We start from the raw sequence: 18,840 nt of genomic DNA on the forward strand, positions 1-18,840 counted from the left end.
TCCATACCTCACTTTATCACCGACTCATTTACCATATCTATTAACATTCCTGGCCTACCATGCCTCCTCCCACTTAAAACTCAGGTACACCCTTTTCACCACTCTATTCACACCCATTCTCCACATAGCCATACCATTTACTAAATGCACTAGACATCATAAATTTCAATTGTCATGCATTTGCTGCTGAAGATGTCTGAGTAGAGAGAGAAAAGATAAAGGATTAATTAAGTAGGGGTTTCCTCAACACACACCAAACTGAACTTTAGTCACTCATTTATTTTGACGTCAGCCAGTCATGGCTTGATACTCCTACATAAAATGTATCTCATCTGAAATTCTAGGCATTATTCACAATGCTGCAGGATATGCAGCAAATTAAAAGAAACAAACCCTTCACTTCTTCACACAACTTAGCTAATTCAGGTCACATATCTCCACACACACACACACACACACACACACACACACACACACACACACACACACACACACACACACACAAACTTATGCAATTCTGCATGCATTCACAACTTTGCTTGAAGTACATTTCAATTTTAAAAGAGAATTTTAAAAAGGTGCACAATGCAGTAACATTATGCTCGCTAGTTTCACAACCAGTCCCATCGTGCTCTTATTTTTATTAGTGTGATAGCATTTTATCAAGGAACTTTTTTATCATCTGCTAGCTGACAACCCTGCATTACAACAAAGCTACAATAAAATCTCTGCAGTTCATTTCTAGCATTAGAAAACAAAAAATATTAATGGTTTATCAAAGTGACAGACTTTTCAATAAGCATTCACAGCCAAACAATATAGCCAAGAATTGTAAAGGAAGATGCTGCTGTTTATATCATAAAGACTCCACAACACAGACAAACTAGCACAAGTACCTGGTTTTTGACCTGAGATTCTGTGTAATCCGACACATCGAGCCTCAATGGATAACAACAGCTATTAAATTATCTTTTGTAATGAACCACACTGAGTTCTGTTTGCCAGCTGGTCACATAGCTCTAAGGTCATTATGTTCAAGTAGTATCTCCGCAACATCTGACAACCAGTTCCTGATGTACTCTAAGTGTAAGTGTTTTCATGATACTGTATTTCTAGGGAGGATACTCATCTGAAGCATATAGCAAAATATCAACTTCAATGAAATATTGAATCCAACAACAGCAAAGTCCAGAAATGTTTCTGTACTACACTTAACAGTACTTATATTCAACTTCAATATCAAACTTTTCATTCTGAGGAAAAATGCTCAGAAATCACATCTAATAACTACACCATATAATTACTGTGTAAGTTAGTTCACAAATGTGAACTGTTATAATCACTTATAACTTGATAATGCATTCACAGTAGATTTGTAGTTTTCTGGCACAAGTTTCTCAATCCACTCTGTACAGAATAAAATCCAAGCAAACATAATCATGACTACAGAGAAGAAAATTATATGCAAAGCAAAAGCACTGTTAATCAAGAAACCAGCTCTGCCACAGATTTCTCATGCATTCATTCTTAAAATGTGCAATCCCTTTCAGACAGCAAAACACAAGTTTACATTCTAATCAGAGATATTACAGAAGGTTGGATTAATACACTTGCTTTTCACAGGCCCTGCACTTAGCTAATGAAATAGTTAACAACTTAACTATAAAGTAACATAAATCAATTATGCTACAGCTAAGATGATTCAACAAGTGCTTGACATTCCTTTTATAAGAATGAACAAGGTCATAAAAATATTAATACACCTGTAATACATATACTGGGTATCAAATCATCTGTGTTCAAAAAATCAAATAAGCTCCATTCCTAGAACCTTACTCTGCTACAGATTGACATTGCAAGGTCTTTTCTTGATCATGATATCTTTGACATTGAAATTGACTTTCGGCTTCTCCCCAGAGTGCAAGGGAACATTATTGAAACAGAATCGCTTGAATGCTTCCACATCCCTTTCTGTTTCATCCAGCTCCCCTTCAGCTATGTCCTTGGGAGTAAACACGCTGTCAATGGTTGTCATATCCTCTAAATTGCCCTTTCTACTCTTCTTTGCCTTTTTCTTCTTGCTTGGTACTTTTTTGTCTTCATCAGTAGCAGCATGCTGGTTAGACATTTGATCTCCAGCAACACTGCTGTTATGGGAATGATAATTCATTTTCACCAAAGTATCAGCATTGGCTGCTAGGTACTGAGCATAGCGAGCTTCATGAGCAATGTCCTGTGGCACAAAGTTTACCTTCCCACCATATGTGCTTCCACTTTTCATGTTTGTCTTGTGGCTGTTGCTCATATTCTGCCTATTAACCTGTCTCTCAGACTGGCAGTGACTTTGTTTTTGCTGTTGCTGTTTATGTTGTGCTTGACTCTGCTGCTGCAGTTGCCTAAGTTGCTGACTTTGTTTTTGCTGTTCTTGCTTCTGGTTGTTTTTTAACTGAGCTTGTAAATGAGTCTGCTTTGACTGAATTTGATTTTGCTTTTGTTGTGACAACTGATGTCTTTGGTTTCCATGGTAGCCAATTTTTTGCTGTGAATGAGGATGCTTTGGTTGCTGATTCTGTTTGAGTTGCTGCTGAGATGGAATTTTCTGCTGTCTCTGTTGTGTTACTTGCTTCTGATTTTCTTTCTGCTGTGGTGGCTGAGCCTGTGTTGATTGACGATTATTTTGCTGCTGCTGCTGCTTCGTCTTCCCATTCTGATTGCTTGGTGCTAAGATTTTTCCAGAATGAGTGCCCATACTATGACTTGTTTCCTTGCTGCTATGCTTCATGTTTTTCACATTTTGCTTAGAGACTTCCTGGTGTTTTTGCTTAACAAGACTATCTTGAGTTTTCTGCTGCTGTTTACTAGTTTTTGTTGCAATCTGTTTACTAACATTATTTTGAGCTGCTGGCTGTTTACTGCTCTCTTTCTGTTTTAGAACCTTTTTGTTCTGATTCTTGGTATTTTGTACATACACAGTTGAAGTTGGCTGCTTGGAAATTTTCCCTGTGGCTAAATTATACATCTGATCCATCAATTCATCTTCCTCCCTCTGCTTCTGTTCTTCTTTTTCTTTTTCTTCCTGTAGCTCCTTCTTTTTCTTTTTGAATTTCTTTTTCTGGGTCATATTCAGAGTACTGGGATCAATGAGTCCCTTCACAGCCATCATAACTTTTTCATCAGATGTTAGTTCTCTCTTGGCTGAGCTACCGTTCGAACCTGAACTGGCACCCACATACCCACTGTTGGTATCTACAACAATAACATCTTTATCTGGATAGTTTCCTGCACTGTCTATTGTACTATTCCAGCTTAGGCTTGGGGCATGTGTTCTGCCATAAGGCTTAGGTAAAGATGTTTCTTGTGCAGCTGGAAAGCCGTGCATTATAGGACTAGGATACATGTTAGGGTTCGGTAAAAATGGCTGTGAGAATGCTCCTCCCATGTTATTGGAGATAGTGACCATGCCAGGTTGACCTTCAACCCTATTGATGGTGACCCCTGGAGGTAGGTTGAAATTTTGTGCCATGTCATCTCCATCATACACAACTGCTGAAACCCCACTGCTGGCACTCACTGCCTTTTTACCACAAACTTTGTTTGCACTACTGCTAGTGGTGGCAGTATTTCTGGCCCCTTTGGTATTCTTTTTGCCCTTTTTGTTCTTTTTTGAGTTCTTTGATTGTGTACTTTGTTGCTGCTGCTGCTTGAGGAGTTCCTCTTGTTGCCGCTGAAGGGCCATCTGTTGCTGAAATATCTGCTCCTGCTGCTGACGGAGAAATTCTTGTTGTTTCTGTAGTTCTAGCTGCTGTAATTGTCCTTTTTGTTGCTCTTCCATTTGTTCTTGCTGCTTCTTAAGTCGTTGTCGTTCCTTCTTCTGCCTCTTCTTGTATTTCTTCACCTCCTCAGGAGTCAACCCCTCTGGTATTGGGTCAGGGATGTGTTGTGCCAGGGGCTGGGTTTGAAACTGGACTTGTGACTGGCCTCCTCCTCCTCCTCCTCCTACACCCTTCTTGCTGCCTTGACTCGATCGACCTCCATTACCTGAAACAGCTGCAAGTTGATGCTCACATTATTATTTAATTGAATTACTGAAAAAAACACAGCATTAGGAGGTGAGGGGGCCCGATCTTTTGTAACAAATGGCAATTTGGGGCACCGTATACAAAATTACAGTACAATAATGCAAGAGCACACTTAAATGTCTAATGTTACAGATCACTACAGCAATAAGAAGACAATAGATTCTGAAGCATGCTTGATTACCATTAAGTACATATGCAGAAGTGTCAATCATTAAACTCAAAGAACCCTTAAATCTTTAAAATTCATAGTATCTGACCCAACACAAGCAAGCAAACAAACTTGAATGCATATAGATGTCCCATATATGTCACCCAGTCACACGGGTCGCCCCACACAGCTACACACAAGTATATGTGCCTCTGCATGCATGCACTCATGCATGCAGACACACACACACACACACATGTCCACACATACTACCAGATATACAAATAGCAGAAAAAGTAATACAGGAGGAGTTAAGTAGATTAGACAGAGGAAAAGCAAGTGGTCCTGATGAAATTTCATGTTGGGTATTACGAGAATGTGCAAAGGAGTTAAGTAAACCATTATTTTTAATTTTCAAGAAATCCTTGAGTCAAGGTAAACTACCTGATATTTGGAAAAAAGCAAATATTGTCCCCTTATTCAAGAAAGGAAATAGACAAAATCCACTTAACTACCGACCAGTATCACTGACCAGTGTTGTAAGCAAGGTATTAGAAAAGCTTGGGTAAATCATCTAGAAGAAAACAGTATGATAACAGAAAGACAGTTTGGTTTCAGAAAAGGAAAATCATGTGTTACTAATCTGTTGAGCTACTATGACACAGTAACAAACACAATACAGGAAAGGGAAGGATGGGTGGACAGTATCTATTTAGATTTCAAGAAAGCTTTTGACACAGTACCACACCAAAGACTTTTATGGAAACTGTACCATCAAGGAGGAATTCGAGGCAAACTGTTTTGTTGGATGCAAGACTTTCTCATAAAAAGAGAAATGAGAACAGTACTAAGAGGAAACTATTCATCATGGAAAGAAGTGACTAGTGGAGTACCACAGGTTCAGTGCTGGCACCAATCATGTTTTTAGTGTATATAAATGATATAAACAGTAACACTGGAAATGAGAGCTATCTGAATATGTTTGCAGATGATGCAAAAATACAAAGGAGAATTACTAACACACACTCTTGTAAAGAGCTACAAGAAGAATTAAATAAACTTCATGAATGGAGTAGTACATGGCAAATGGAATTCAATGTGGACAAGTGTCATGTAATCAAGTTTGGTAAAAGTGGAAAAAGACCTGATTGGGATTATAAGTTAGGAAATAAAACCCTATACACATCGGAAAGAGAGAAAGACCTAGATGTGATTATCAATAACAGATTATCTCCGGCTGACCACATCAGCAAGAAGGTACGGAACATGTATACACTGCTTGCAAATATGAGAATAGCATTCACATACATAAATGAAGACATGCTAAGAAGGATAATAACATCATTCATTAGACCAACCCTGGAGTATGCATCAGTAGTCTGGAGTCCTCATCTCAAAAAGCATATAGACAAGATTGAAAAAGTTCAAAGGGCCGCTACAAGATGGACACCAAGCTTAAGGGACCTAAGCTACGAAGAAAGACTAAATAAACTGAATCTACCAACACTACAGGAGAGAAGGAAAAGAGGTGACATGATAATGCTATATAAGTGCATATCAGGGAAGGAGAAAATAGACATAAATGATTACTTAACATATGGAGAAGCATCAGCAAGAGGACACTGCAAAAAACTGCATAAGGAGAGGTGATAAAGACGTAAGGAAATTCAGTTTCCCAAACAGAGCAATTGATCAATAGAATGCACTACCGAATGAAATAGTGTTTGCCAAAACAATTCACAAATTTAAGGATATGTACAATAAATATGGTTTAAGACACGGGACAGTACGAGCTTGACTCATTCCTGTAAAGATACAATTAGGTAAGAACAATTAGGTAAGGTAAGAACAGGCACCGAGAGAGAGCAGACGCATGTCGACACCGCTCTATACCTGGCCAACTTGGCCAGAGGCATTACCTAAATAAGTATCTTTATATGGGTCAAGCTCTGTACAAGGTTAGACTAAATGGTGTTCTAATATAAAAAAGAAGTTTTAAGTAAGGCTTGGTCAAACAGAAAAGTAAACAAGCAGCGCAAGAATGTGCACAATCAGCTGATCGTTGTTTAGTCTACAATCAGCCCCAGGGAATGTAAGTACAGTACTATATGCACTTTTAGTACTGCAAAATGACCACATACTTTAGTAAAGCAAATTTGGAAAAGAAAAGGGCTAAAGGCAGAAAGCAGGATGATGATTTCTACCAAGAACTGATTGAAATGGAGACTTGCAACAAACTGGTTGAAAGAGTACACAGGTTAGAGATGGATTTTCAAAATGAGATTGATGAAATTAAGAAACAGATGCACTTGCAAAAGGAAGAAATAGAAAAATTAGGAAAGAAAGCCAACAAGAAAGACACAACCATAGATGAGCTAATGGTTGAAGTGAGTACACTTAGGAGGAAAATTAGTGAAATGGCAAGTACAGTAGTCAACCACGAGAGTATTATGGAAGAGTTCAAAAATGATACAGAGACAATTAGGCAAGTAAGCAGTCTGATAGATATGAGCAGTGATACTGAGAAGATAACACAGGTGAATGAAGCTGTGCAAAACTATAAAAATGATGTGGAAACCACTTATGCTGAAATGGTGAAAGTAAAGAAAGACTTGGAAACAAGGGTGGAAGAAAAAAGCATTAAAAAGGAAGTGAAAAGAATAATCCAAAACAATCCTAGGTTAGTCAGAGATTCAGTAGATATAAACAAATCTACAGTAATCACTGGTAGAGAAGAGGAAGAAATAAAAAACAAGATCTCAAGAGACAAAAAGGAGATGGCAAATGTAATGGGCATATTGAAAGAAGTATCAGAGGAAATCTGTAGTAAAGACATAGAGGAGCACAAAAGGTTAGGGAAATACGAGAAAAGCAAGTCAAGACCCCTAAAGGTAACCTTCCAGAGTGTAAACACCGTGGAGGAGATACTATAAATGCAAAGAATCTTATGGAAAAAGAGGAGTTCAAAAATGTATGGATAAAAAGATGCCTAACACAAGAGGAACTGGAATTACTGAAAGAGAAGAGGGAGGATGCAAAAACAAAAAATGAGGGAAGATCAGAAGAGAAGAATACATTTTTTTACAAAGTAATTGGATTGCAGGTACGAAAGTGGTACATAAACAGGAGGGAATAAAAAGGAGGAAGGTAGTAGAACCAAATCATGACAAGTGTATAAACAAGATGATTAAGTTGATGTACTCAAAGGTGGATGGAATGGTATCCAAATAATTAGAGATGAATGGTTATGTCAGAGAAAATGAACTACATATAATATGCCTAACTGAAACAAAATTAACACCAAGGATATCGAATGACATCCTAAACTTAGAGGAATATAATATATGGAGAAGAGATAGGAACTTAAAAAAAGGAGGAGGAATTATAATATTAACTCAGAAAAATCTAAAGTCAAAGAAACAGAATTAGATATACCCTCACAATATATATAACAAGATTTAAATGCTGTATGTGAAAAATTCTGTGAACTTTATCAAATAGGAGTCCAGAAGTACATCCCAAAGCACAAAGAAGCAGAAAAGAAAATAAAGAAATGGTTCAATACAGAACGTAAAAAATCAAAAGAAAAAGAGATTTGTTGTGGCATAGATACAGAAGACACAATAGTGAAAGGGCATATAACAATTACAAACAGGCAAGAAACGATTATACAAGAATAAGGAGGGAAGCCCAAAAACAGTTTGAGGAGGATATCATAAATAAAAGTAGTGATCAACCAAAGCTATTTTACAGCTACATCAGAAGCAAAACCAAAGTAAAAGATAAAATACAATCCATTACAGACAAGGGAATCACCTATACACAAGAGAAGGATATTTGTGAAGCACTAAATAAGAATTTCCAATCAGATTTTACAGAGGAAAAAAATTTTGAGAGGGATTATATGGAACATGCATGCCCACACATACTACCAGATATACAAACATCAGAAAAAGAAATACAAGAGGAGCTAAGTAAATTAGACAAAGGAAAAGCAAATGGTCCTGATGAAATTTCATGTTGGGTGCTACGTGAATGTGCAAAGGAGTTAAGTAAATCATTATTTTTAATTTTCAAGAAATCCTTAAGTCAAGGTAAACTACCTGATATTTGGAGGAAAGCAAACATTGTTCCCTTATTCAAGAAAGGGAATAGACAAAATCCACTTAACTACCGACCAGTATAACTAACCAGTGTTGTAAGCAAGGTATTAGAAAAGCTTATAAGAAAAGCTTCGGTAAATCACCTAGAACAACACAGTATGATAACAGAAAGACAATTTGGTTTCAGAAAAGGAAAATCATGTGTTACTAATCTGTTGAACTCCTATGACAGAGTAACAGACACATTACAGGAAAGAGAAGGATGGGTGGACAGGATCTATTTAGATTTCAAGAAAGCATGCAACGCTGGGTCTGGTTAGTACTTGGATGAGTGACTGCCTGGGAACACCAGATGCTGTTGGCATCCCTACGTGTCAAGTGGGGTTGGTAGAGGATTAGTGCCCCTCCCTGTAAAACAATTAACTCTAAGCCCTTGGCCACCCCGTTTGGGATACATGGCATCTGGCAATGAATGAGTGAATGAATTTGACACAGTACCACACCAAAGACTTTTATGGAAACTACCATCAAGGAGGAATTCGAGGCAAACTGTATTGCTGGATGCAAGATTTTCTCATGAAAAGAAAAATGAGAAGAGTACTAAGGGGAAAATACTCATCATGGAAAGAAGTGACTCGTGGAATACCACAGGGCTCGGTGCTGGCACCAATCATGTTTTTAGTGTATATAAATGATGTAGACAGTAACACTGGAAATGAAAGCTATCTAAATATGTTCGCAGATGATGCAAAAATACAAAGGAGAATTACTAACACAGACTCATGTAAAGAGCTACAAGAAGAATTAAATAAACTTCATGAATGGAGTAGTACATGGCAAGTGGAATTCAATGTGGACAAGTGTAATGTAAAGTTTGGTAAAAGTGGAAAAAGACCTGATTGGGATTATCTATCTATCTATAGCCCAACGCCCTAATCCCACAAAGGGTGGCCCCAGACAAAACGCCTCCAAGTTGCTCTGTCACCCACCATTTGACTACCCTCCCCCCAACTCACCCCCCCTCCCTCATATACCTCTCAACTCCATCCCTCCACCTCATCCTCGGTCTACCCCTCCCTCTCCCTCCCTACACCTCACCTATATACACCCTCTTCAGTCTTTCATTCTCCATTCTCTTCACATGTCAAAACCACCTCAGTGTATTTCTCCTAATCTTCTCAACCACATCCACATCCACCTCACAACGTTCCTTCACTTCTTCATTCGTCAACCTGTCCCTCCACGTCACTCCACATGCTCCTCTCAAGTAATTCATTTCCACTAGTCTCACTCTTGACTTGTTCCCCTCTTGCAGGGTCCACACCTCGCTTCCATACGTCAGGGTAGGGATCACAATACTATCATGCAGTGACTTTTTAACTTCCATACTCAGCTCCCTATTTCTCATCACTGCTTTCAGTGTACCAATAACCTTCCTTCCCTGCTGTACCCTTTCATGCACTTCATCCCCCAAAGTTCCATCCTTACTCATCACACTACCCAAGTACTTGAATGCACTCACATTCTCCATATCCTCACCATCCAACCTCACTGCACTCTCTGTGACTTCATTCCTCTCAAACACCATAACTTTAGTTTTGTTTACATTAACTTTCAGATTCCTCCTCCTACGCACTGTCCCAAATTCATTCACCAAACCTTGCAACTCCCATTCATCTTCATTCAACAATACTGTATCATCAGCAAACAGCAACACCGGAATCTTCCAAATCTCTACCCTCATTCATTAGAGCCACCCCCACATCCACTGCCCTACCTTGCACCTCCTTTACAACCCCATCCATGTATATATTAAACAGACATGGAGACATCACACAACCCTGTTTCAATCTCACACTGAGATCAAAGAACTCACTCAGCTCACCATCCACTCGCACCGTAGCCCTAGCTCCCTTGTACATACTCTTCACAGCAATCAACAATTTCCCCTCCACTCCATATATTCTTAATACCTTCCACATACCTTGCTTATCTATTCTGTCATAAGCTTTCTCCAAGTCCATGAAGGCAGCATACACTTTCCTTCCCTTCTCTAGATACTTCTCCACTAAACATCTTAGAAGAAATATCTGATCTACACACCCTTTTCCCTTTCTAAATCCCCCTTGTTCTTCTCCAACTAGCTCCTCTGTCTTATGCCTAACCCTATCAGTGAGTATTCTACCATATATTTTACCAATCACACTAAGAAGGCAAATACCCCTAAGGTTACCACATACTTCTCTCTCCCCTTTTCCTTTGTATAAAGGAACAATTATACCTGATTTCCAGTCCTCTGGAATCCTTCCCTCTTCCCAAGCCAATCTACACAACTTCCATATCCACTCCACAACAATCTCACCCCCATACCTAAGCATTTCACCACACACTCCATCAATTCCTGGGGCCTTTCCCAACTTAATCTTCTTCATCGCTTCCACTACTTCCGCCCTACTGATCTCTTCCTCCCTCCTCTCATCTCTTCTTCTCGCAGCCATTCCCCAACCACTTATACTTGCACTGCTCTCACTCTCTACATTCAACAAATCCTCAAAGTGCTCCTTCCATCTCCTCAATTTCTCTTTCTTCTCCACTAACAATCTATTATTCCTATCTTTCACTCCCCTACTATTTCCCCTTTCACACTGCCTTACTTTCTTTACCTCCTTCCAAAACAATTTCTTACTCTTCCTCCATTTCACACTCAGATTCCTCCTAAATTCTTCATCCACTTTCTTCTTACTCTCCTTCACCAGTCTCTTAACCTCCCTTCTCCTGTTCACATATACCTCTCTCTTCTCTCTCTCATCTTCTCCCCTACCTCTACTCGCTAACCACTCACTACATGCCTTCTTCTTTTGTTCCACAGCTCGTTTCACCTCATCATTCCACCATGCTGTCCCTTGCACACTCTTGCATCTCCTCCTCACACGCTGCACCTATCTCTTCCATGAATATCTTACATACGTCTTCCACCCCTTCCATCCGCTCTAGCTCATACCTTCCCAATCTTTCTTCCACTATGCTCTTATACTCTGTCATTTTCTCACTACCTTGCAATTTCTCCACTCTTCTCATAGGAGCTGCTTCCTCCTGCCTTCCCCTTCGTCTCCTCAACCACTTTCTTTGCAGCTCTACCTTGGCCATCACTAAGTAATGGTCCGAGACTCCATTCCCCCACCCTCTCCACACTCTTGCATCCAACACTTGTCTTCTTATTCGCTCATCGACACACACGTAGTCTATCATTGCCTTTCGTTCAACAAGTTCACCATCCATCCTCCTCATTACTCTCCATGTATACCGGTGACCAAGGTGTGATTGTCAATAAAATACTATCTCCGGCTGACCACATCAGTGAGAAGGTACAGAACATGTATACACTGATTGCCAATATGAGAATAGTGTTTACATACATAAATGAAGACATGCTAAGAAACATAATAACATCATTCATCAGTAAACCCCAGAGTATGCATCAGTAGTCTTGAGTCCTCATCTCAAAAAACACAGACAAAATTGAAAAAGTTCAAAGTGCCGCTACAAGATGGGTACCAAGCTTAAGGGATCTAAGCTACGAAGAAAGACTAAATAAACTGAATCTACCAACACTACAGGAGAGAAGGAAAAGAGGTGACATGATTATGCTATATAAATGCATATCAGGGAAGGAGAAAATAGACATAAATGATTACTTAACATATGGGGAAACATCAGCAAGAGGACACTGCAAAAAACTGCATAAAAAGAGAGGTGATAAAGACGTAAGGAAATTTAGTTTCCCAAACAGAGCAATTGATCAGTGGAATGCACTACTGAATGAAATGGTGTGTGCCAAAACAATTCACAAATTTAAGGATATGTACGATAAATATGGTTTATGACACAGGACAGTACGAGCTTGACTCATTCCTGTAAAGATACAATTAGGTAAGAACACACACACACACACACACACACACACACACACACACACACACACACACACACACACACACATACATACAGGTCGCTGACAGAGACGGAGCTCCTTGTGGATTGTTGGGAAATAATCGTCAAATCAGCAGCGAAAAGGAGCCCAGCCTATTAAGATTATGCGAATGAATCATCCACTCACTTGATGTAGTGCTGCCTACTCCTTCCTTAGCCTTTATCATTCTTTTTCTGTGCCTGCCCTCCTCTCTTCCTATTTCTCCCATCTTTCCTGTCACTTCTTATTGCTTTTCTTTCCTTTACAGGTGGCTTTCCATTGAGTGACAAGCCAAATGGTTTCCTGTAAGCCAGGAAACCATTTACAACACTGGGTGGTAATCATATAACCAAACCATACGTGTTCCCTACACGTCAACAAGTGGGTTGGTGGAGGGTTATAGCCCCTCCCCGTAAAACAACTAACTCAAAGTCAAATGGCCACCCCTTACGGGATTATGGCGTCTGGCAATAGATAGATAGACAGACTACGTGAGTGGTGGTCCCTTCTGATATTAGTGAAAAAACTGCAGGTTTCGGTCAAACAAGAGTACATGACACAGTGGATGTATAAAGTTTTTGTAGATTGCATCATGACAGAAAGGGATAGCTCATTGTTTACATCTGATGGCAGTGAATTTGTGGGCTTCTCCGATGAAGATAAGGGTAAAGGAAGTACTAAACTGAACCAAACAAGAGTACAGGAGTGGAGAAAATGGTGGAGACGAATGTCCAGGAGTTAAAAAAAAGTATGGACAGTAATTACAGAGTTGCTGGAACGTACCTTAGAACAGGAGAAAATTATTAAGATCATGCAAAGCAAGTTGGAAAGCATCTGCACATGCAGTGCTGAACAAGAAAGACAAGTTACAAAACTAACAGTGAGTAACAAATCTGCCTCAAATGAAATAAAATAGCTCAAGAGGGAAAATAAGAGGTTGGAAGAATAAAGGGACAGGATGAAAAGTAAACTAAATGAGCATGAATCAAAATCAAGGATGCAAGATGAACATATTAAGGAAATCAAGGAGCAACATAAGGGGTGGAAGAACATTCAAGAGGAAGGAAATATAAGTTTGAAACAGATTACAGACCAACAAAGGAATGAAAAGATGGAGAAGGAAGTGTTTAGGGTGCTAAGAAGTAGAGAATCTTTATTCAAGGATGTAGCAGACAAGAAAAAATGCGTGATAATTTCAGGAGTAAAAGAAAAATGTACGACAGTAAGATCAGAAAGGGGAAAAGAAGAACTGAGTAAGGCTAAAGAGATAGTATCAGTAGTTATGGAGGGTAACAAAGAAGCTCAAGAAGAGATTGAAGAAGTGTTTTGGCTAAGAAAGTACAAGGAAGGAGGGGCGAGGCCACTTAAGAGTTAAGTTTGTCTCATGTAATGGTAAATGAAATAATCAACAAAACATGGAAATTATCAGACAAAGAGTCGAGTTCAAGAATGTTTGGATAAGGAGGGATGCAAATGAGGAAGAAAGAGCCAAAATAAAGGAGCTAGTAAAGGAAGCAAAGGCAAAAAACGAACAGAGAGCAGAGGCAGAGAAGACAGTGTTCTATTGAAGAGTTATGGATCAGAAACTGAGGAAGTGGTACCGACGGAGAGAGGGAGAGACGAGGCAAAAAAAAAACCAACGAAAAAAGTTGGAAAGTGATATATACTAATGTTGATGGTTTAACATCGGCAAGGTTAGAAGTCAACGATTTCTTGAGTGTACATGAACCAGATATTATGTGCTTTGTAGAGACCAAATTATGAGAGGATATTGATATCCATATGGGAGATGGTAAATACAAACTGTGGAGAAGAGACAGAAAAGAAAAAACAGGAGGAGGAATGATGATAGCAGTGAAGAATAACATAAATGTGGATAATGTGGAACTGGGAGAGGGTAGGGCTGAAGTTATAAATATGAAATTAGAAACTGGAGAGAATGGCAAGAGAGACATTGCAGTAGTATATGTTCCCCCTAAGACAAGGGCATGGAATGACGATGAATACCAGATGTTGTCAAGACATGGTTAGATATCTAAAGAGACTGACAAAAGCAACAACATAATTCTGATAGGTAATTTTAATTGTAAAGAGGTGAACTGGGAGAAATGGGACTCAGGAGGCAGTGAAGATTCATGAGGCATTATATTGTTACATATAGCAATGAATAATGTAATGACCCAGTGGGTCAAAGATGAGACAAGATTCAGAGGTGATGACACACCAGCAAGACTAGATTTACTGCTTACCAAAGAACCTGACATAACTGAATCTTTGAAATATCTGTCCTATAGGAAAAAGGAATCATGTGGTCATTGAGTTCCAGATGATAATGGGGAACATGGTGCCATTATAGGCAGAGAGGATACAACTTTGGGAAAGCAAACTTTACAGGACTGAGGAAATTTTTTGAAAATGCAGATTGCAGAAAATTCAGAGAAACATGAGAGATGCAGAGGATGAGATACCTTTCTGGACCTCTATAATTCGGGAGTGGAAAAATATGTTCCAAAGAGTAAGTGGGAGTGGAAACTGGAAAAGAATTGGTTTAACAGAAGGTGTATGGTAGTATTAAAAAAAAAAAAAAAAAAAAAAAAAAAAAAAAAAAAAAGGGGCATGGCATGGAACAACTGGAGAAGGCGAGGAAATAACAGAACAAGGGAAGAATAAAGAAAAAATAAAACTGAATATACTATACAAGAATACGTAGAGAGGAAGAAAGGAACTTTGAAAAAGAGATAACTGACAAATGTATGAAAGAATCCAAATTATTTTATAGATTTGTTAATGGCAAATTGAAACAAAATGAAGGAATCACCATACTGAAAGTAGAAGGAGAGGTCTATACAGATGTGGCAATGCATGCTGAAATAATGAACAGATGTTTCCTATTGGTTTTCACTAAAGAAAGGGATTTTGTGGAGGGGAAGGGAGTGACTAGAAATGTAGTGATAAAGGACACAGAAACAGAAGTGCAGGAAGTGTATAAATTACTGGAAACTCAAGATGTAAAGAAAGCCCGAGGACCGGATGGAATCCCTAACTGGGTACTAAAGGAATGCAGAGAACAACTGGTGGATAAGATTCACGGTTTAACTGTGTTCTCTGCAAGAAGGGAAAGTGACTCAGGAATGGAAGAGGGCCAATGTGATACCAATTTATAGGGGAGGAAACAAGAACGAACGCTAGAATTACAGACCAATGTCCCTGACCAGCATAGTCGCAAAACTGTGCGAGAGAATCCTGAAAGACAGATTGAAAAAATATCTGGAGAAGATGAACATTTTGGTTGAAAGTCAGTTTGCATTCAGAAGTGCAAGGTCGTGTGTTTCCAAATTGTTGAGCTTTTACTCAATAGCTATTGACATGCTAGAGGAGAGAGACAGTTGGGTGGACTGTGTGTACGGGCATACCCCTGCTTAACGATGTAACTGACTGGGTAAATTCTCATCGTTAGGCAAGGTATCGTGTATCGGGGTACTTTTCAACATGTAATGCAATGTGGAGCATTTCCCAGCCTTGGGTTTCCCCCCAAACCAAGCCCAAAACCTACCCAAATCAGCCCAAAACAAGTTTAAAGCCAATCTAAATGGCCTAACAGCTGTCAAGGAAGCTAACCCAAGCCTAACACCTGAAAATAACTCAATAAACCAACAAAAAAAATCTGAAAATCTTCAAATATAAGACTGGATTTAATGAAGCTTAGTAAACTGTATCCCAAAATGACAATGTTCACCCCACCTATGGCTAAAACACATTAATCTAAGTCTAAAAACAGTTTATAAATCAACCTAAACACAAACTTTAGACTAAAATATCAAAATCGGTAAATAAAATCAAAACACATTGTTAAACCGGGGTTTGGCCATCGTTAGGCGGAGTATGGTGGTATTTCTACCCCCATCGTTAAGCCGGGGTATCACATCTAGGGTTATCGTATATCGAGGTATTACTGTATTTAGATCTGGAGAAAGCCTTTGACAAGGTGCCCCACAGGCGACTAATGTGGAAATTGGAGCATATAGGAGGACTGAAGGGAAATATCCTGGAGTGGATGAGAGATTTCTTGAGAGACAGAAAAATGAGGACAGTAATAAAGGACAGGATGTCTGGATGGAGGGAAGTAACAAGTGAAGTCCCACAGGGCTCAGTGTTGATGCCAGTAATGTTCCTGATTTACGTAAATGATATGGTTGATGGAGTGAACAGTTACGCAAGTCTGTTTCCTGATGATGCAAAGATCTTGAGGAGAGGAGAAGTTGAGTAAGACTGTAAATGCTACAAGAGGATCTGGATAGGATACACAATTGGAGCCGGGTGGGAAATGAAATTCAATGCAAAAAAAGGTAAAATATTGGAAATGGGTAAAAGTACAAAGAGACCATCACTGAATTATTTGATGGATAATGAACCAATCACAAAAGCGAGAGAAGAGAAAGATTTGGGAGTGCTGGTCCAGGACAGTTTGTCCCCTGAAAATCATATTAATAAGACAGTTAGAGAGATATATAAACTCCTGACTAATACAAGAGTAGCTTTTTATTATATGGATGAGGAGATGATGAAAAAATTGATAGTGGCCATGATCCGCCCCAGGTCAGAATATGCAGCAGTAGTGTGGTCCCCACACAAAAAGGAAGATATAAACAAGATTGAGAGAATACAATGAACAGCAACCAAAATGGTCCCCAGTCTGGCAGATCTGTCATACAGAGAGGGGGGTGGAAAAGCTGGATTTGCTTTCTTTAGAGGAAAGGAGAAAAAGAGGCGACAAGATTGCAGTGTTTAGGACCATGATGGGAGCAGATAAAATTGACAAAGAAGATCTGTTTGTATGGGATAAGAGTGTAACAAGAGGACACAGAATGAAACTGAAGAAGCCAAGCTGCTTGAAAGATATCAAGAAATATAGTTTTCCTTATAGATGTATAGACCTGTGGTATAGCCTGGACAAAGAGATCGTCCAGTCTAAAAACTTAAACGAGTTTAAAGATAAATCTGAATTATTGAGAAACAGAGATGGGACCCCATGAGCAAAGCTCATTTCCTGTATATCACAATTAGGTAAATACACACACACACACACACACACACACACGCTCGCTGGCATAGTGGTAACGCTCTCGCCTGCCATCTGGCAGACGGGGGTTCGCGCCCCGCTCAGGTTGCATAAAGTTCCACTGACGAAGTGAATGGGTACTGTCCTCCTTGAGCAAGGGGATGGGTGTGTGCAAGTGTGAAGGTAACAGCCTTGCCCATAGATCGGACTATATGAGCTCTCAGCTCTCTTCCGGGAGGGTAAAAAGCTGCCTACTAATATCATCATAACACAGGTCGCCAACAGAGACGAAGCTCTTCCTGGATCGTAGAGAAATAATAGCTAAATCAGCGACGAAAAGGAGACCAGCCTGTTTGTGATTATGTAAATGAGTGCGTGAGTGGTGGTTCCGTTGGACAGTAGTTAAGGAAAACCACAGTTTCCGTCATAAAAAGGACAAGACATAGTGGAAATAGAAAGTCTCCATATGGTTGAATCATGGCGGAAAACAATGGTTCTTTGTTTACGACTGGCAAGAGAGGATTTAAGGGCTTCACTGAAGAGGATGTGGGAAATGGATGTACTGTATGAAGTTGAACCAAACAAGAGTAGCAGAAGTAGAGAAAACAGCGGAGAGGAATGTCCAGGACATAAAAAAGGTATGGACAGTAATTAAAGAGTTAAAGGAAAAGGCCATAGAGCAGGAAAACAAGATCACAATTCTACAGAATAAACTGGAAAAAGTTTGTACATGCAGTGACGAACAAGAAAGAGAAGTTACGAAATTAAAAGTGAGCAATGAATCTGCCTCAAATGAAATAAAACAGCTTAAGAGGGAGATTAAGAGGCTGGAAGAAGAAAGAGACAGGATGAAAAGCAAACTTGATGAGTATGAATCCAAATCAAGAATACAGGATAAGCACATTAAAGAAATCAAGGAGCAACATAAGGGGTGGAAGAAAATTCAGGAAGAAGGAAATGCGAATTTGAAAGAGATTATAGAACAACAAAGCAAGGAAAAGGTAGAAAGGGAAGTGGTTAGGGTACTGAGAAGTAGAGAATCTATAGTTAGGGATGTAGCAGATAAGAAAAAAATATGTAATAATTTCAGGAGTTAAAGAAAAATGAATGACAATAACATCAGAAAGAGAAAGAGAAGAACTGAATAAGGTTAAAGAAATAATATCAGTAGTCATGGAGGAAAACAACGAAGCTCAAGAAGAAACTGAAGAGGTGTTTAGGTTAGAGAAGTACGAGGAAGGAGGGGCAATGCCATTGAAGGTAAAGTTTAAGTCCCAGGCAACAGTAAATGAAATTATCATTAGAACATGGAAATTATCAGACAAGGAAGGGTTCAAAATTGTTTGGATATGGAGAGATGCAAATGAGGAAGAAAGAGAAGATAAAAGAGTTAGTAAAGGAAGCAAAGGTAAAAAACACAAACAAAGAACCGAGGAAGAGGAGACAGTGTTTTATTGGAAAGTCATGGATCAGAAATTAAG

The 18,840-nt window shown here is 39.2% G+C and overlaps 1 protein-coding gene across 1 annotated transcript in view; it reads right to left on the reverse strand.

Moving 5' to 3' along the window:
* Window positions 1–259: 259 nt before the first annotated feature.
* Window positions 260–18,840, reverse strand: part of LOC145404649 (uncharacterized) — a 392,001-nt gene continuing 373,420 nt past the window's right edge. Inside the window, exon 17 of the mRNA XM_080276173.1 lies at window positions 260–4,047. Coding sequence (XP_080132299.1) covers window positions 1,841–4,047 — 2,207 coding nt within the window. The 3' untranslated portion in view covers window positions 260–1,840. The remainder of the gene's footprint in view (window positions 4,048–18,840) is intronic.

Source organism: Coenobita brevimanus, chromosome 64 (assembly GCF_032717465.1).
Source record: "Coenobita brevimanus isolate Jiangsu-jjx chromosome 64, ASM3271746v2, whole genome shotgun sequence".
NCBI lineage: Eukaryota > Metazoa > Arthropoda > Malacostraca > Decapoda > Coenobitidae > Coenobita > Coenobita brevimanus.